Here is a 21,087-nt window from a genome sequence, read left to right on the forward strand (position 1 = left end):
GAAATTGGATGAAGTAGTCAGTGTCAAAGCCCACACAAGTGGAATAGTCCTTATGCACACGCCAGATTGCCAGGTCTACTTACGAAGGTGGGTGGGAAGAGTATGTGATCCATCTGCCATGTGTCTACCCTCGGAAGCAGCCCCGTGAATGGAGCTGGGAAACGGTGGCACGGGGCTGACGGGCGGGGTGTATGCGTTTCGCTCCTGCTGTGAGAAACAAATTGAACTGCGTCAATTACTGAAGCTTAGGTAAATGGAACCTCACCACCAGTTACACTTAACATCATGGACACTAGCAAAATACAGTGGCATAATATTAGTGGACATGTTTCCCCTGTTATAACAGGGAATGATACTGGTGGAGACAGGTCTATCCCTGTATAACACCAGCATACAGTACTGGTGGGGGATGGGTCTGTCATTGTATAAAACCAGGGTGCAGTACCAATGGAGACAGGTCTGTTCCAGTATAACACCGGAGTCTAGTACTTGTGGGAACTGGTCAGTCACTGTCTAACAGGAGGGTAAAGTAATGGTGAGAATGGGTCTGTCACTATATAACACTTGGGTACAATACTGGTGGAGAAGAGTGTGTCACTATACAACACCAGGGTACAGTATGGGGGAATGGGTCTGTCATTATATAACACCAGGGTACAGTATGGGGGAATGGGTCTGTCACTATACAACACCAGGGTACAGTATGGGGGAATGGGTCTGTCATTATATAACACCAGGGTACAGTATGGGGGAATGGGTCTGTCACTATACAACACCAGGGTACAGTATGGGGGAATGGGTCTGTCATTATATAACACCAGGGTACAGTATGGGGGAATGGGTCTGTCATTATATAACACCAGGGTACAGTATGGGGGAATGGGTCTGTCACTATACAACACCAGGGTACAGTATGGGGGAATGGGTCTGTCATTATATAACACCAGGGTACAGTATGGGGGAATGGGTCTGTCACTATACAACACCAGGGTACAGTATGGGGGAATGGGTCTGTCACTATACAACACCAGGGTACAGTATGGGGGAATGGGTCTGTCATTATATAACACCAGGGTACAGTATGGGGGAATGGGTCTGTCATTATATAACACCAGGGTACAGTATGGGGGAATGGGTCTGTCATTATATAACACCAGGGTACAGTATGGGGGAATGGGTCTGTCATTATATAACACCAGGGTACAGTATGGGGGAATGGGTCTGTCATTATATAACACCAGGGTACAGTATGGGGGAATGGGTCTGTCATTATATAACACCAGGGTACAGTATGGGGGAATGGGTCTGTCATTATATAACACCAGGGTACAGTATGGGGGAATGGGTCTGTCATTATATAACACCAGGGTACAGTATGGGGGAATGGGTCTGTCATTATATAACACCAGGGTACAGTATGGGGGAATGGGTCTGTCATTATATAACACCAGGGTACAGTATGGGGGAATGGGTCTGTCATTATATAACACCAGGGTACAGTATGGGGGGATGGGTCTGTCACTGTATAACACCAGGGTACAGTATGGGGGAATGGGTCTGTCACTGTATAACACCAGGGTACAGTATGGGGGAATGGGTCTGTCATTATATAACACCAGGGTACATTACTGGTGGGGATGGGTCCGTCAGTGTAAAACACTGGGGTACAGTACCGGAGGGGAATGGGTCTGTCACTGTAGAACAAACAACAGGGTACAGTACCACTAGGCCAGATCTGTCAGTATATAACACCGGGCTACAGTACTAGTGTGGATGAGTCTGTCAGTGTATAACACCAGGGTACAGTACCAATTGGGACAGTTCTGTCACTGTATAACACTGGGGTACAGTATTGGTGTGGATGGGTCTGTCAGTGTATAACACCGGGGTACAGTACTGGTGGGGATGGGTCTGTCACTGTATAACATTGGAGTACAGTACTGGTGGGGATGGGTCTGTCACTGTATAACATTGGGGTACAGTACTGGTGGGGACGGGTCTGTCACTGTGTAACACTGGGGTACAGTACTGGTGGGGATGGGTCTGTCACTGTATAACATTGGAGTACAGCACTGATGGGGACGGGTCTGTCACTGTGTAACACTGGGGTATAGTACTGGTGGGGATGGGTCTGTCACTGTAACACTGGGGTACAGTACTGATGGGGACGGGTCTGTCACTGTGTAACACTGGGGTATAGTACTGGTGGGGACGGGTCTGTCACTGTGTAACACTGGGGTACAGTACTGATGGGGACGGGTCTGTCACTGTGTAACACTGGGGTATAGTACTGGTGGGGATGGGTCTGTCACTGTGTAACACCGGGGTACAGTACTGGTGGGGACGGGTCTGTCACTGTGTAACACTGGGGTACAGTACTGATGGGGACGGGTCTGTCACTGTGTAACACTGGGGTATAGTACTGGTGGGGATGGGTCTGTCACTGTGTAACACTGGGGTATAGTACTGGTGGGGACGGGTCTGTCACTGTGTAACACTGGGGTATAGTACTGGTGGGGATGGGTCTGTCACTGTGTAACACCGGGGTACAGTACTGATGGGGACGGGTGTGTCACTGTATAACACTGGGGTACAGCACTGGTGGGGATGGGTGTGTCACTGTATAACACTGGGGTACAGTACTGGTGGGGATGGGTCTGTCAATGTATAACATTGGAGTACAGTACTGGTGGGGATGGGTCTGTCACTGTATAACACTGGGGTACAGTACTGGTGGGGACGGGTCTGTCACTGTATATCATTTTTGGACAGTACTGGTGGGGATGGGTCTGTCACTGTATATCGTTGGGGTACAGTACTGGTGGGGATGGGTCTGTCACTGTATATCATTGGGGTACAGTACTGGTGGGGATGGGTCTGTCACTGTATATCATTGGGGTACAGTACTGGTGGGGATGGGTCTGTCACTGTATATCATTGGGGTACAGTACTGGTCGGGATGGGTCTGTCAGTGTATAACACCAGAGTACAGTACTGGTGGGGATGGGTCTGTCACTGTATAACATTGGGGTACAGTACTGGTGGGGATGGGTCTGTCACTGTATAACACCAGAGTACAGTACTGGTGGGGATGGGTCTGTCACTGTATAACACTGGGGTACAGTACTGGTGGGGATGGGTCTGTCACTGTGTAACACTGGGGTACAGTACTGGTGGGGATGGGTCTGTCACCGTTTATCATTGGGGTACAGTACTGGTGGGGATGGGTCTGTCACCGTTTATCATTGGGGTACAGTACTGGTGGGGATGGGTCTGTCACTGTATAACATTGGGGTACAGTACTGGTGGGGATGGGTCTGTCAGTGTATAACACCAGGGTACAGTACTGGTGGGGATGGGTCTGTCACCGTTTATCATTGGGGTACAGTACTGGTGGGGATGGGTCTGTCACCGTTTATCATTGGGGTACAGTACTGGTGGGGATGGGTCTGTCACCGTTTATCATTGGGGTACAGTACTGGTGGGGATGGGTCTGTCACTGTATAACATTGGGGTACAGTACTGGTGGGGATGGGTCTGTCACTGTATAACACTGGGGTACAGTACTGGTGGGGATGGGTCTGTCACCGTTTATCATTGGGGTACAGTACTGGTGGGGACGGGTCTGTCACTGTATAACACTGGGGTACAGTACTGGTGGGGATGGGTCTGTCACTGTATAACACCAGAGTACAGTACTGGTGGGGATGGGTCTGTCACCGTTTATCATTGGGGTACAGTACTGGTGGGGATGGGTCTGTCACTGTATAACATTGGGGTACAGTACTGGTGGGGATGGGTCTGTCACTGTATAACATTGGAGTACAGTACTGGTGGGGATGGGTCTGTCACTGTGTAACACTGGGGTACAGTACTGGTGGGGACGGGTCTGTCACTGTATAACACTGGGGTACAGTACTGGTGGGGATGGGTCTGTCACTGTATAACATTGGAGTACAGCACTGGTGGGGACGGGTCTGTCACTGTGTAACACTGGGGTACAGTACTGGTGGGGGTGGGTCTGTCACTGTATAACACTGGGGTACAGTACTGGTGGGGATGGGTCTGTCACTGTGTAACATTGGGGTACAGTACTGGTGTGGATGGGTCTGTCACTGTATATCATTGGGGTACAGCACTGATGGGGACGGGTCTGTCACTGTATAACACTGGGGTATAGTACTGGTGGGGATGGGTCTGTCACTGTGTAACACTGGGGTACAGTACTGGTGGGGATGGGTCTGTCAGTGTATAACACCAGGGTACTGTACTGGTGAGGATGGGTCTGTCACTGTATATCATTGGGGTACAGTACTGGTGGGGACGGGTCTGTCACTGTATAACACTGGGGTACAGTACTGGTGGGGATGGGTCTGTCACTGTGTAACACTGGGGTACAGTACTGGTGGGGACGGGTCTGTCAGTGTATAACACCAGGGTACTGTACTGGTGAGGATGGGTCTGTCACTGTATATCATTGGGGTACAGCACTGATGGGGACGGGTCTGTCACTGTATAACACTGGGGTACAGTACTGGTGGGGATGGGTCTGTCACTGTGTAACACTGGTACAGTACTGGTGGGGACGGGTCTGTCACTGTATAACACTGGGGTACAGTACTGGTGGGGATGGGTCTGTCACTGTGTAACACTGGGGTACAGTACTGGTGGGGACGGGTCTGTCACTGTATATCATTGGGGTACAGTACTGGTGGGGATGGGTCTGTCACCGTTTATCATTGGGGTACAGTACTGGTGGGGACGGGTCTGTCACTGTATATCATTGGGGTACAGTACTGGTGGGGATGGGTCTGTCACTGTATAACACTGGGGTACAGTACTGGTGGGGATGGGTCTGTCACCGTTTATCATTGGGGTACAGTACTGGTGGGGATGGGTCTGTCACTGTGTAACACTGGGGTACAGTACTGGTGGGGATGGGTCTGTCACTGTATAACACTGGGGTACAGTACCGGTGGGGATGGGTCTGTCACTGTATAACACTGGGGTACAGTACTGGTGGGGATGGGTCTGTCACTGTATAACACTGGGGTACAGTACTGGTGGGGACGGGTGTGTCACTGTGTAACACTGGGGTACAGTACTGGTGGGGACGGGTCTGTCACTGTGTAACATTGGGGTACAGTACTGGTGGGGATGGGTCTGTCACTGTATAACATTGGGGTACAGTACTGGTGGGGATGGGTATGTCACTGTATAACATTGGGGTACAGTACTGGTGGGGACAGGTCTGTCACTGTATAACACTGGGGTACAGTACTGGTGGGGACGGGTCTGTCACTGTATAACACCGGGGTACAGTACTGGTGGGGATGGGTCTGTCACTGTGTAACACTGGGGTACAGTACTGGTGGGGACGGGTCTGTCACTGTATAACACTGGGGTACAGTACTGGTGGGGACGGGTCTGTCACTGTATAACACTGGGGTACAGTACTGGTGGGGATGGGTCTGTCACTGTGTAACACTGGGGTACAGTACTGGTGGGGACGGGTCTGTCACTGTATAACACTGGGGTACAGTACTGGTGGGGACGGGTCTGTCACTGTATAACACTGGGGTACAGTACTGGTGGGGACGGGTCTGTCACTGTATAACACTGGGGTACAGTACTGGTGGGGATGGGTCTGTCACTGTATAACATTGGGGTACAGTACTGGTGGGGATGGGTCTGTCAGTGTATAACACCAGGGTACAGTACTGGTGGGGATGGGTCTATCAGTGTAAAACACTGGGCTGCAGTACCAGTGGGGATGGGTCTGTCAGTGTATAACACCAGGGTACAGTACTGGTGGGGATGGGTCTGTCACCGTTTATCATTGGGGTACAGTACTGGTGGGGATGGTTCCGTCAGTGTAAAACACTGAGACACAGTAAAAGTTGGGACGGGCCTGTCACTGCATAACACTGAGGCTTAATCTTGAGGGACCTCAAATTTTCTCTTTGAAATTCATCACTGGTGCAATTTTCTCAGATCTGACTGCCATATTGTACATCGTGTATCCCGACCTGTGGAGTTAATCCAGTGGTTTGGTTTCTGCAGAGTGTAGAGATTAATGTTTGTCAGGACACAATGCATCTTTAAACCACAGTGAGCAGATATGCTTTGCTGAAATCCCCCACAATAAAGAGTTCTTAGCCCAAAGATACACAAATTAAAACAGTACATTAAAACAGCCCAGGTTGTCAGTTGTAAAATCTGTTCTCCATTTAGCAGTCGTAATCACACTTACCTCATACCGTTCCCCAGCCCAACTAAACTAGTTAGAATATTGACGCTGTATTCCGTTTGATACTTTTTTATGGCTTTCCAGCCTCTCCTCCATGGAATCTGTCTGCACTTCACACTGCCTTGGAAAAGCAGACAGCATAATCAAAGACCCCCTCCTACCCCAGATGTTCTCTCTTCTCTCCCCCACCCCTCACATCAGGCAGCAGATGCAAAAGCACACCACTAGGCTCAGGACAGCTTCTAACCCACTATTGAACGGTCTCCTAGTACAATAAGATGGACTCCTGACCCCGCAATCTATCTCATCATGTCCTTGCACATTACTGTCAGCACACTCTCTGTAACTGTAACACTTTTTAAAGCTTTCCCTTGTACTACTTCAATGCACTGATGAAATTATCTCTCTGCTTGGCATGCAAAATGAAAGATTTTCACTGTACCTTGGTACATGTGACAATAATAAACCAATTCTTTATTCGTCTCAACAGCTTCTTAGAATTTTGTCAGCTTGCTTTTAAAAAAAAGTAACATCACCTCCAACATTGGTAGCATCTCAAATGTAGACATAACCATTGCCCCCGATTCGCTATTGAGATGACTGGACATAGTTTCCAGAATTTATGGTGGGATCACCAGATTTCACTTTTAACCTCTCCAAGAAATTCCAGTCAGCTTTCTCTTCCCTCCTTCCTCCAGCAATGGATTAGGATACCCCATCTGCTATTCAGTGACAACCCTATAACCACCAAAATCTTAAACCAACCTACATAACCCTAAGCCTTACCTCAGCAATGGAATACTACAGACCACCTCTTGCACTACAATGGTCTTGTTTCTAATAACACTTTTGTGCTCATGTGCTGTTTTACACTGTCTTGTTCTTCACCCTCTGGCATAATGTATGTAAAATTTATGTATAACTCAAGTTCAACATGTTGTCTGTGACACCACCGCAAGCTTTTCCATTGTACCTGTACCTCAATACAGTAGTGCTAGAAAGTTTGTGAACCCTGTAGAATTTTCCCTATTTCTGCATAAATATGACTTAAAATGTGATCAGATTTTCACACATCCTAAAATTAGATAAAGAGAATCCAATTAAGTAAATAACACAAGAACATTATACTTGTTCATTTATTTATTGAGAAAAAAAATGATCCGATATTACATGTATTTGCTGGAAAAATGATGTGAACTTCTGGGGAAATGCCTTCTACAAAAGCTATTTGGAGTCGGGTGTTCCAATCAGTGAGATGAGATTGGAGGGGTGGGTTGTAGAGGTGCCCTGCCCTATAAAAAAGACACACAAAGTCAGGTTACTGACAGAGCCTACTCTTCCTAAGAAAGATCTGTTTATGTGCACCATGCCTTGATCAAAACAACTTTCAAAGGACCTTAAAGATCATAAGAGCATAACGTGTAATATTGAAGGAGGTGAAAAAGAACCCAAGGGTTTAACAACTTAAGACCTGCAGAAATCTCTAGAATTTGTTAAAGTCTCTGTTCACGTGTCCACTATAGAAAAACAAAAACACTAAACAAGAATGGTATTCATGGAAGGACACCACTGCTCTCCAAAAATAAATTGCTGCAGGTCTCAAGTTTGCAAAAGACCACCTGGATGTTCTACAATGCTCTGGGACAACGTTCTGTGGACAAATGAGACAAAAGTTGAACATTGGCAGAAATGCACATTGCTATGTTTGGAGGAAAAAGGGGCACAGCACACCAACACCAAAACCTCATTCCAAACGTGAAGCATGGTGGAAGCAGCATTGTGGTTTGGGGCTGCTTTGCTACCTCAGGGCCTGGACAGCTTACAATCGTTAAGGGAACAACAAATTCAAAACTGTATCAAGACATTTTGCAGCAGAAAGTCAGGGTAGCAGTCCATTACCTGAAGCTTAGTTGAAGTTGGATAATGCAACAAAACAATGATCCAAAGGACAAGTAAATCAACAACAGAATGGTTTAAAAAGACAAAAACTGTGTTTTGGAATGGCTGAGTCAAAGCCCTGACCTATAGAAATGTTGTGGAAGGACCTGAAGCAACAGTTCATGCAAGGAAGCCCACCAACATCCCAGGGTTGAAGCTGTTTTGTAAGGGGGTATGTCCTAAAATTCCTCTAAGCCAATGTGCACGACTGAACAACAGTTACCGGAAACGTTTGGTTGAAGTTATTGCTGTACGGGGGGGGGGGGGGCGGGAGGGGGTCACACCAGTTACTGAAAGCAAAGGTTCACATACTTTTTCCAACAAATACATGTAATACAGTATTGGATCATTTTTTTCTCAATAAATAAATGAACAAGTATAATGCTTTTGTGTTGTTTATTTAATTGGGTTCTCTTTATCTAGTTTTAGGACTTGCGTGACGATCTGATCACATTTTAGGTCATACTTATGCAGAAATAGAGAAAATTCTGCAGGGTTCACAAACTTTCTAGCACCACTGTATTTATGCTTGTAACAAAAACTCAACTTGTTGATGATGTGACATCACTGAAATTCAGTTCTGTAAAGCAATTAATCTTTCCTTTCCAGAAGTTTGTGCATTTCCATCTCCACCCAACTTCAGCCTGCCTGCCTATCACTAATCACTCTGTTGTGGAACACCCGGCATGAGGTCAGCTTCAAGACAATGTCCTGCCGTCAAGTAGTTGGTAGATGCTCTCAGTAATGAGACTATTTAAAAACTGCAGCTTGTCCCCTACCAGCCAACTACAAGATCACCTTCACTCCATCCACAATAGGCAGGATTTTCCGGTGGCCAACAGTTTTAATTCTACTGCCCATTCCCATTCAGACATTCTACTCTCACATTGGAGAAGCAACACCTCATATTCCTTCTCAGGGGCCTTCAACCTGATGACATAAACATGATTTCTCCAACTTCCAGTAATTTCTTGCCCCACCCCTTCTCTCTTTTTCCATTCCTTATTCCAGATCCCTTCTCACACCTCATCTTCTCCCTACCTATCACCTCCCTCCGGAGTCCCTTTTCCTTCCCTTTCTCCCATGGTCCACTCTCCATCAGATTCTTCCTTCTTTAGCCCTTTACCTCTTCCACCTCTCCCACCTTCCACCTCACCTGGTCTCACCACTCACCTTTTAGCCTGAACTCCTTCCCCTCCCCCAACTTCTTATTCCGGCTTCTACCGCCTTCCTTTCCGGTCCTGATGAAGGGCCTCCGCCCAAAACCTTGCCTCTTATACCGTTCCCATAGATGCTGCCTGACCTGCAGAGCTCCCTACAGCATTTTGTCTGTTTTACTATGGGTTTCTAGCATCTGCAGAACCAGCAGCACAGTCCTCCAGAGCTTAATTTATAGTTTTTTTCCTTTCTATCATGTATTGCATTGTACTGCTGCCTCAAAGACAACAAATTTCACGGCATATGCTATTAAACCTGATTCAAATTCTTGCGTTTGTAACATGAGCACTGGAAGTACAGGAGTCTGATTAGTTCATGCCACTGGGAGTTGTTACAATGATGGGCTGGTTGGATGGGTTTTAAGGCAGGTTAAAGTAGTATGCAGCCACTGCATGTCAAATCTCGATGGCATTAAGTCCCAGGTTTGCGGCAGATACCTACCCGCACTTTCTCTGTAACTAAAACTAATTTCACTGCTTCGATGTAATGGAATGATCCGTCCGGATGGCACGCACAACAAAAGCTGTTCACAGTATATGTGGCACTAGTGCACGGATTCGAATTCCCCAGGTTAGAAGGACCTGCGTCACTGTGAGACCGCGAACCGAGAAGTGCCCCAGGGCTCCCTCAGCCAGGGGATCGGATCTAATTTCAATCAAGTGTCTCTGCGGGGAAGTGAACGCAGGCAGGGTGGATGGAAGCCGGGGTGCAAACCCAGTGCAGTATTTACTTCTACAAGTCGGCACAAAGGCTGCCAGCAAAGGGTTAAAACCTTGCGCCTCAGCCCCTGGCTCTTTCTACACTTGGACGCAGACCAAAGCCCCGGGCTCCTTTCCTGGAAGCCGGAGTTTTATTTTACAGGGGGTGGGGGAGGGCTGGTTGGTGGTCCAACTTTCCAGCCTCCTGATCCGGCTCGGCCGGGTCCCTCTCCTCCCTCCGCACTCTCCGCTGTGATGGCACCAGCCGAGCCCCATACACCGGCTCTCCCCACCCCGCCCCTCGGCCCGAGGGCCCCACACACCGGGCTATTCCCCCGGCCCAGGGGCACCTACTACACACCGGCTCTCCAACCCGACCCCCCCTCCGTCCCCGGCCCGAAGGCCCCACACACCGGGCTCTCCTTCTGCGCGGAGCCGGCCACAATCTCTGTGTTTACCTTGATATGAGGTTGGGCGAAGGCCTCGGACATGCCTGCACTGGCTGCCGCCGCCGCTTCCGACATGGTCCGCGCTGGCCTCCTGCCTGTGGGCCGTTGCGAGGGGGAAGCGGCCCCGGGCCGACCCGCAGCCCCCAGCCGGGTTCCGGGAAGCCTCAGCGCCGAGCAGGGGGAAGTAGCGGCGCTCCAGCCGGCCGCTGCCAATCACATCCCTGGAGCGCGGCCCTCCTTCCGGGAAGAGGAAGCTGGCGGCCTGTTGATCTCATCGTTGCTCATGGATCGCCAGCCAACCTTTGACGTGAATTCCCCACAGTGGCCGGCGAGCGGCAGGAAAGGGGGCGGCTCCACTCGGAGAGGCGCTGCCGGGCGGGGGCGGCTTTAATGTTAACACCGGGCCGGCAGCGAGCACTCAGCCGTGGAGGGGCACAAAAGACCGGCCGGACACACGGCGGTCTCGAACTGGTTTCCCCAACGCCCCCCACTCGCTTATACTTACACACACATAGCTGATATGCACATGCACGGCTGGTATGCACACACACATAAAGCTGGTACAGTTTATATATATATATACACACATAGTGTGTATATATACACAGAATTGGTATACACATATACAGCTGGTATGCATACACACACACACATAAACAGCTGGTATACAGGTATACAGCTGGTATGCATACACACACACACATAAACAGCTGGTATACAGGTATACAGCTGGTATGCATACACACACACACATAAACAGCTGGTATACAGGTATACAGCTGGTATGCATACACACACACACATAAACAGCTGGTATACAAATGCAGCTGTTATGCACACACACACAAACAGCTGGTATACACATACAGCTGGTATGCATACATACACACATAAACAGTATACGCATACAACTGGTATAACATACAGGTACACACACAAACTAGAGATGAAAAATGATAAAATTTAGCTTTATTTGTTACACGTACATCAAAACACACTCGGCTAGTTTATATACAAACACACACACACACACACACACACACACACACAGGATAAAGATTAAAAATGCTAAACATTAGCTTTCTTTGTCATATGTACATTGAAACATATAGTGAAGTGGGCTGTTTGTGTCACCAACCAACACAATGAGAAGCTACTGGGAGTAGCCTTCCACTGTCACTGTGCTTCCAATGCCAACATAGCATACTCACACACTCACCCTGAGCAGGAGATACTAAGATGGGAGGATTGCTATTATCCATCAAAACTCCATTCTACAACGACTCTCCCTCTAATGTTATCCCATCAAATGACACCTCCTCCATCTCTCCTGTACAGTGACACTCCCATAGAAACGGTTCATTCCGGACCATAACCCTCCAACGGTAACCCAATGTACCCAGTGACTCAGCCATGCAAACACATCTCCCCAGTAAGTAGGAGGAGGGCAAATCACCGCCTTATTGACCAGGAAATAGGCAAAGTTAATTAACAGCAGTAGTTATCAGCCAAGAACACATCCGACATGTGGGAGTTGTTTAAATAAATACCAGATGATCAAAGTTCAGGATTGACAAGATCCAGGAGGAAGGACAAGAATGGCAAAGTAAGAAAATCTTGGATGACAAGAGAGCTAATGGACTTAGTCAAATAGAAAAAGGAAATATATGTAAAGTTTAGGAAGTTAAAATCAGACAGGGTCCTTAGAGAATATTGAGGTAGCAGGAAAGAGCCCAAGCAGGGGATTTGGAAGGCCGAAAGGAGCCATATAATATTCCTGACAAGCAGGATTAAAGAGAATCCCAAGACATCTTTTACTTATATTAAAAAAGGGGATAAACTAGGGAGACGTTAGGTTCACCATAGGCTAAAGGAGGGAACTTATACTTGGAATTAGAGGATGTGGGCTGGGTACTAAGAGAGTACTTTGTGTCAGTATTGTTGGATCCTGCTGCTTTTGAAATCCAAAGGTTCTTCAAAAGTCAAGAATGAGGCATAAAACTTGCTGCTAAGCAACTTTATTAAGTGTTAGAAGAACAAGGAGCAAACAAAACAAGACAAAAGAATAAAAGCAGTCATGGTCAGCTCATACTCAGACTACAGATAACAAAAATTACAGTGATAACAATTAATTTATTAAAGCCAGATTCATGTGGCATTGACACCTGCTACGCAAAACTAAGAAGCTTCAAGAAAAATATAGAAGTAATTTTACCATAGTTGCTGGAAAATTCACTGAACAATTCCATGAATATAGGTGATCAAATAAAAATACCAGGAAGGAAAATAACAATTCTACACACTAATGAACAGTATTTGCCAAGGAGAAGGACCTCAAGGATAGTGGGAGCAGTGTGAGGCACACTAATGTGCTAGGGCATGTTGAGATCAGGAAGGAGGTGGTGCTGAGTCTTTGGAGCAGCATTGAGCTGGGTAGTCTCCAGACCCTGGTGGTTATCAAGAAGGCAAGAGAGGAGACTGCTCAGCTCTTGATGAAGTTGTTTGTTTCTTCACTAGCCACGGTTGTGTGGAAGAAAATTCAGCCTGAGAATTAAGGATTAACCAAATGATGAGAGCAGCAGGGTAAGAAGCAGATAGTGTCTGTCTACTCGTACTAAGTAGCAATAAGTCCTGTTAGAAACTAAGAACTGATAATGCGCAGATGTCATAAGTCCTGCTGATAACGCACGAATGTTGAGTGTAAGGAGAAGTCCTTAGTCCTCAAGGCTACATGACTAATGACTTGGTTTCTTATAATCTATGGGGAGGAACCATTGACCTTCAAGATTACATGACCAACTGCTTGGTTTCTTATAATTAATGGAGAGGCTCCTTCAGCCTTCAAGGCTACAGGACTAACAGCTTGGTTTCTTCTAATTAACAGGGAACTGATTGTGTACATGGGGACCCTATGTCTAATTTTGTGTAAGATATGGAAGCATCCTGAACCTTGTCAATTAGGTCTAAACATGAAATCTTGACCCCTCAAGACTGCTGAACTGCATGTATTTTAATGTATAAAAGACCTTGCTTGTGCTCGCTTTGTCAGAGTCATAGCTGGCTCTTGGTGATCACTTAATAAAGTAATTAAACCAAATACCAAGGCCTGTGTCTTTGTTTAAGTCTAATCAGCAACAGTAATTTTCTCTGACAAGGTGAGATCCCAGAGGCCTGGAAGGTAGCCAACATTATTGCTTTGTTCAAAAAGGGAAACGGGGGTAATCCAGAAAATTATAGGATGCTGAGCCTCACATTAGGGTAGGGAATCTATAGGAGAGGATTCTAATCGACAGGATTCTTCAGCATTGGACTTAAGTGCATGTGGAAAAACATGGCCTGACTCTGGACAGTCAACATGGGAAGGTCACTCCTTGATAACTTCATGCTGAGAGGTAACAAAGGTGATTGATGAGGGTAGAGTAGTGGATGTTGTCTACATGGATTTTTTAGTCAGGCATTTGACAAAGCCCCTCACAGTAGGCTGATACAGAAGGTCAAGATGCACAGGATCCATGGTGGCTTGGTAGATTGGATTCAGACTCTTACCCACAGCAGACAGAAGGTAGTGATAGAGATATGTTGTTCTGCCCAGAGGTTTGTGACCAGTGGTATTTCATTGGAATCAGTTTGGGTCCTCTGTTATTTGTGATATATATAAACAACATAGATGAAAATATAGCTGGGTGGGTTTGTAAATTTTGCAGATAACATAAAAATTGGTGGTGTTGTGACAAAGGAGAGAGCTGTCAAAGGGTACAGACCAGAATTTAGATCAGTGACAGATAATGGATAGAGAAATGGAGTCCATCCCACCAAGTATGAGATGTTGGAAGTTCAAATGTAAGGGGAAAGTATACCAATAAAGGCAGGACCCTTAACAGCATCAATGTACTGTGGGATCTTGGAGTCTATGGCTTCCTGAAATTGTCCATGCAAGTAGATAGGGGAGCAGAGAATTCTTACGGCATGATTGCCTTCATTGGTTGACGCATTGAGTATAAGAGGATGCATGTCATATTGCAGCTATAAAAAACTTTCGTTAGGCCACACTTGGATCATTGCATGCAGTTCTGGTTTCCCCATTACAGGAGGGTGTCCAGGCTTTGGAGAGGGTGCAGAAGAGGTTAACCAGGATGCTGCCTGGATTGGAGGGTGTATGCTATAAGGGGAGGTTGGACAAATGGGTTGTTTTCCCTAAAGCAGCAGAGGCTGTGGAGAGGCAGGATGAAGGTTAGAATCTTCTTCTCAGTGTGTAAATGTCAAGTAATAGAGAACATGTATTTAAGGTAAGAGGGGAATTTTAAAGGAGATGTGCAGGGGAAGTTTTTTTCCACAGATAGTGGTGGAATGTGTTGCCAGGGTGAGATGGAGGTAAATACAACAGAGGTGTTTAAGAGGCTGTTAAATGGATGCATGGTTCGAGCTACATGGATCACGTACAGGCAGAGGAAAATTAGTTTAATTCAGCATTGTGTTCCGCGCAGACTTTGAGGGTAAAAGGGCTTGTTTCTGTGCAGAACTGTTCTATGTGTTAAACATACAACATTAAGCATTGAAAAGGCCCTTCAGCCCACAATGTTGTGGCAAACTAATGAAACAAGTGCCTAACCAAACTAATCCTTTCTGCCGTCCCAGTGTCCATATTCCTTCATTCTCTGCACATTCTGCTTATCTGAGAGCCACTTAAACACGTCTATGGTATTTGCCTCCACCGCCACCCCCGACAGTGCATTCCAGGCACCCACCATTCTCTGTGTAAAAAAAACTTGCCTGCACGTCTCCTTTGAACTTACCACCTCTCACCTGCGAGTGCATGCTCCTTAGTTAACACATTCTGACCCCTGTACCTGAAAATGTGCCACTTTTCTAACCTCAGCACCATTTTTAAAAATATATATTCATTTATGGGATGTGGGTGTCACCAGCTATGCCAGCATTTATTACCCATCCCTAGTTGCCCTTGCGAAGGTTGTGATGAGCTGCCTTCTTGAACCGCTGCAGTCCCTGAGGTGTAGGTACACCCACAGTGCTGTCCGTGATTTTGACTCAGCATCAGTGAAGGAACGGCGATAGGTTTCCAAGTCAGGATGGTGAGCGACTTGGAGGGGGATTTCCAAGTGGTGGGGTTTGCAGGTATTTGCTGTTCTTGTCCTTCTAGATGGTAGTGGTTGTGGGTCTGGAAGGTGCTGCAGTACATCTTGTACTTAGTACACACTACCTTAACTCAATATCCCTTGATTTCCTTATATCAAAAAGTCTATTAATCCCTTTCTTTATTATATTGAGCCTCCACAGCTCACCTGATTGAGAATTCAAATGATTTACCACCACTTGGTGAAGATATTTAAACACAGAACAGTACAGACAGGATCAGACCCTTCATCCCACAATTTCGTGCTAATCAAACACCAAATAAACTTCTCCCTTCTGCCCACATAATGTCCATATAACTCCATTCTATATATTTACATGCTTATATTTCTATATTTACATACAAATTAGCCAGAAAAAGTGGCTCACCTGAGGACTGGGAGAAATTCAGAGTTCAGCAGAGGAGGACAAAGGGCTTAATTAGGAAGGGGAAAAAAGATTATGAGAGAAAACTGGCAGGGAACATAAAAACTGACTGTAAAAGCTTTTATAGATATGTAAAAAGGAGAAGACTGGTAAAGACAAATGTAGGTCCCCTACAGACAGAAACAGGTGAATTGATTATGGGGAGCAAGGACATGGCAGACCAATTGAATAATTACTTTGGTTCTGTCTTCACTAAGGATGACATAAATAATCTTCCAGAAATAGTAGGGGACAGAGGGTCCAGTGAGATGGAGGAACTGAGCGAAATACATGTTAGTAGGGAAGTGGTGTTAGGTAAATTGAAGGGATTAAAGGCAGATAAATCCCCAGGGCCAGATGGTCTGCATCCCAGAGTGCTTAAGGAAGTAGCCCAAGAAATAGTGGATGCATTAGTGATAATTTTTCAAAACTCGTTAGATTCTGGACTAGTTCCTGAGGATTGGAGGGTGGCTAATGTAACCCCACTTTTTAAAAAAGGAGGGAGAGAGAAACCAGGGAATTATAGACCGGTTAGCCTAACGTCGGTGGTGGGGGAACTGCTGGAGTCAGTTATCAAAGATGCGATAACAGCACATTTGGAAAGCAGTGAAATCATCGGACAAAGTCAGCATGGATTTGTGAAAGGAAAATCATGTCTGACGAATCTCATAGAATTTTTTGAGGATGTAACTAGTAGAGTGGATAGGGGAGAACCAGTGGATGTGGTATATTTGGATTTTCAAAAGGCTTTTGACAAGGTGCCACACAGGAGATTAGTGTGCAAACTTAAAGCACACGGTATTGGGGGTAAGGTATTGATGTGGATAGAGAATTGGTTAGCAGACAGGAAGCAAAGAGTGGGGATAAACGGGACCTTTTCAGAATGGCAGGCAGTGACTAGTGGGGTACCGCAAGGCTCAGTGCTGGGACCCCATTTGTTTACAATATATATTAATGACTTGGATGAGGGAATTAAATGCAGCATCTCCAAGTTTGCGGATGACACGAAGCTGGGCGGCAGTGTTAGCTGTGAGGAGGATGCTAAGAGGATGCAGGGTGACTTGGATAGGTAGGGTGAGTGGGCAAATTCATGGCAGATGCAATTTAATGTGGATAAATGTGAAGTTATCCACTTTGGTGGCAAAAATAGGAAAACAGATTATTATCTGAATGGTGGCCGATTAGGAAAAGGGGAGGTGCAACGAGACCTGGGTGTCATTATACACCAGTCATTGAAAGTGGGCATGCAGGTACAGCAGGCGGTGAAAAAGCTGAATGGTATGCTGGCATTTATAGCGAGAGGATTCGAGTACAGGAGCAGGGAGGTACTATTGCAGTTGTACAAGGTCTTGGTGAGACCACACCTGGAGTATTGTGTGCAGTTTTGGTCCCCTAATCTGAGGAAAGACATCCTTGCCATAGAGGGAGTACAAAGAAGGTTCACCAGATTGATTCCTGGGATGGCAGGACTTTCATATGAAGAAAGACTGGATGAACTGGGCTTGTACTCGTTGGAATTTAGAAGATTGAGGGGGGATCTGATTGAAACGTATAAAATCCTAAAGGGATTGGACAGGCTAGATGTAGGAAGATTGTTCCCGATGTTGGGGAAGTCCAGAACGAGGGGTCACAGTTTGAGGATAAAGTGGAAGCCTTTTTGGACCGAGATTAGGAAAAACTCCTTCACACAGAGAGTGGTGAATCTGTGGAATTCTCTGCCACAGGAAACAGTTGAGGCCAGTTCATTGGCTATATTTAAGAGGGAGTTAGATATGACCCTTGTGGCTACGGGGATCAGGGGGTATGGAGGGAAGGCTGGTGCAGGGTTCTGAGTTGGATGATCAGCCATGAGCATAATAAATGGCGGTGCAGGCTCGAAGGGCCGAATGGCCTACTCCTGCACCTATTTTCTATGTTTCTACCTAAGAGTCTGCAGAACACCTCCATCATATCTGCGTCCACCAGCACCCCTGACAGAACGTCCCAAGCACCCACTATTCTCTGTGTAATAAACTTGCCCCACACATTACCTCCTCTTACCTGAAGCTCATGCCCTCTTGTATTAGACATTTCAACACTGGGGAAAAAGATGTTGCCTGTCTACATTATCTGTGCCTCTCATGATCTTATAATTTTGAGTTCAAGTTTAGGTGGCATTCAACCATACGTAAAAGCCTGTGAACACAAAACAGTCACACACAGCACAAGGCATGTATGGCACATATAACGTGTCAAGCAGTAAAATGCAAAAAAAAATACAGTCCAAGTCCCTGGGTCCATGAGTGTTGCAGCAGTCTGCAGTTGAGCTTCCTGCCGAGCGAACACTGGAGTGCAGCGCCGATTCCAGCATGGGCGCTGCACCGTACTGCCTCTGGCACTCCGCTGGTGCATACTGACACTGACACCTCGCTCCTGGGCAGCTGCGAACAGGTGACAATGCAGCCTGAGGCCTTGTGCTCCCTACGACCAAGGCCAAGCAGCTCCCCCACCGTTCATCAGTAAACCAGTGAATCAGACTTGCAGCATACACATAACCGATGTCCAAAAGGCTCTTGTGATCATGAGAAAAGCAACTACGACAATTACTCAGTGTTACTCTGCGCACCTTCTTCACACGCCAACTCCAACTCTCTGACGCGGCAGCATCACGATCTGCACCAAGTCCAGCTCCTTCAGCTTCTCCAATGAACAACTCGCAGATTGGTCTTAATATCCAGCAAGGTCTTGTGATCGTAAAAAATACAGTACATTTAAAAAAGGCAATAATATCTTTGGTTGGCCCTGTAGAAGCTGCCCTGTTCAGGGGAGGTGATAGGTGGAAGAGGAAATGGACTGGAGAAGAAGGAATCTGATGGGAGAGGAGAGTGGACCGTGGGAGAAAGGGAAGAAGGAGAGGCAGCTGAGGAGAAGGGAAGGAGTAGGAGGTGAGCCGGAATGGGGAATGGAAAGAGAGAAAAGTTGGCGGGGGAGATAAGCAGTCAGGTTGGAAGCTTTCAAGATGGAATATAAGGTGTTGCTCCTCCAACCTGCGAGTGGAATCATCGTGGCAAAAGAGTTATGTCAGAAAGGGAATGGGAAGTTGAAATGGGTGGCCACTGGGAAATCATGCCTTTTGTGATGGACGGAGTGAAGTTGCTCCCAATCTGCTTCAGGTCTCACCGATGTAGAGCAGACTGCATGGGAAGCACAGGATACAGCAGGTGACCCTGACAGGCTTGCAGGTGAAGTGTTGCTTCAGCTGGAAGGAGAGTTTGGCACCCTGAGTGGTACTGAGGGAGGAGCTGACTAGGTAGGTGTAGCGTTTGTCCCATTGGCAGGGATAAGTGCCAGGAGGGAGATCAGTGGGGAGGGATGAACGGAGAATTGAATCACATAGGGACTGCCATATGCCTTCTTTAGCACCCTGTTATTCTATCTGGCCACTTTCATGGAGCTATGGACTTGGGCCCAAGGATCAACACTGCTAACATTAACAGCATTTTGTCTCTTTACAATTGATCTCCCAAATTGCAACATTTCAAATTTGGCTGGGTTAAACTTCATCTGACATTTCTCTGCCCATATCTGCATGTGATCTATATCCTGTTGTATCCTTTGCCAGTCTTCGAGGCTACCCACAACACCACCAAACTTTGCATCATCTACAAACTGACTACAAGCTTTCATCCAGGTCATTTATATCTCAGTCTGTCTCTGTACTAAATGGCCGAGACTCTAGTTTGATACTCTGAGCGCCCCTCCCCTCCAGTTCTAGAGATCCCAGACAGGGGAAGCATCAATTCCATGTGTACCCTGTAAAATGGACATCGCTCCTCTTTCTTTTAGATTCAAAAGAGCCCAGTCTGAATCTAAAACCTGTATACCAAGGATCACCCTTGTAAACATTGAAAAAGCAGAAATGATTTACCAGGGCATTGTCTGGACTTGGGGGCCTGAGTAACAAGGAGAGGTTACATAAAATAGGACTTTATTTCCTGCAACGTAGGAGATTTGAGGGTGGCTTGAGAGAGTATATAAGATCATGAAGTGCACAGATATGGTGAAAGCACGTAGTCTTGCAGGGGATGCTAGAAACAAGAGGACATTGGTTTAAGATCAGAGGCGAGGGGTTTAAAAGGGGCATCGGGGCAGCTTCTTCATGGAAACGGTGGTGCGTATGGAATGAGCTGCCAGAAATAGTGGCCGAGAGGGGACACTTAAAACCCATCCAGATTAGTACATGGCTTGGAGAGTTTTAGAGGGCTGTGAGCCAAACGCAGGCGGGTGGAACATGCTCACTGGACAACACTGTCGGCATAAGTGAGTTGGAGGGCTTGCTTACGTGCTCTATGACTCGCTATGACATTTGCCGTTAAACCTCAAACACAATACATTCTTCTTATTGGTTTATTATTGTCACACGTATCGAGATACAATGAAAACTTGTCATGCATACTGTACATACAGATCAGATCATTACACAGTACATTGAGGTAGAACAAGGTAAAACAATAACAATTCAGAATAAAATGTAAAAGTTAAACAAAGTGGAAGATCATAACGAGCTAAAGTACAAAGTAAATTTTATTATCAAAGTACACATATATGTCACCATACACAACTCTGAGATTCATCTTCTTGTGTGCATACTGAGCAAATCTACAAAACAGTAACTCTAACAGGATCAGTGAAAGATCAACCAGAGTGCAGAAGACAGCAAACTGTGCAAATGTAAATATAAATAAATAGCAATAAGTAACGAGAACATGAGATAACGAGTCCTTAAAGTGAGTTCATTGGCTGTGGTAACATCTCAATGGATGGGCAAGTGAGTGTAGTTACCCCCTTTGGTCAAGAGCCTGATGGTTGAGGGGTAGTAACTGGTCTTGAACCTGGTGGTTCAAGTCCTGAGGCTCTTGTACCTTCTACCTGATGGCAGCAGCATGAAAAGAACATGGCCTGGGTGGTGAGGATCTCTGATGATGGATGCTGTTTTCCT

General features: G+C 46.4%; 1 protein-coding gene across 4 annotated transcripts in view; it reads right to left on the reverse strand.

Annotated features, from left to right (window-relative positions):
- The window catches only part of LOC140202769 (transcription factor ETV6-like), a 30,250-nt gene extending 19,374 nt beyond the window's left edge, over nt 1–10,876 (reverse strand). The window contains exons 1-2 of one of the 4 annotated variants that reach the window (XM_072268091.1): nt 10,563–10,876; nt 84–204 (exon numbers count right to left, since the gene is read on the reverse strand). In XM_072268091.1, coding sequence (XP_072124192.1) covers nt 84–204; nt 10,563–10,628 — 187 coding nt within the window. In that variant the 5' untranslated portion in view covers nt 10,629–10,876. Of the gene's footprint in view, nt 1–83; nt 208–10,562 lie in introns of all 4 variants that reach the window. The other 3 variants (XM_072268090.1, XM_072268093.1, XM_072268092.1) reach the window with 3 other exon arrangements.
- Between the last annotated feature and the right edge of the window lie 10,211 nt (nt 10,877–21,087).

This window comes from Mobula birostris, chromosome 9, assembly GCF_030028105.1.
Source record: "Mobula birostris isolate sMobBir1 chromosome 9, sMobBir1.hap1, whole genome shotgun sequence".
Taxonomy (NCBI): Eukaryota; Metazoa; Chordata; class Chondrichthyes; order Myliobatiformes; family Myliobatidae; genus Mobula; species Mobula birostris.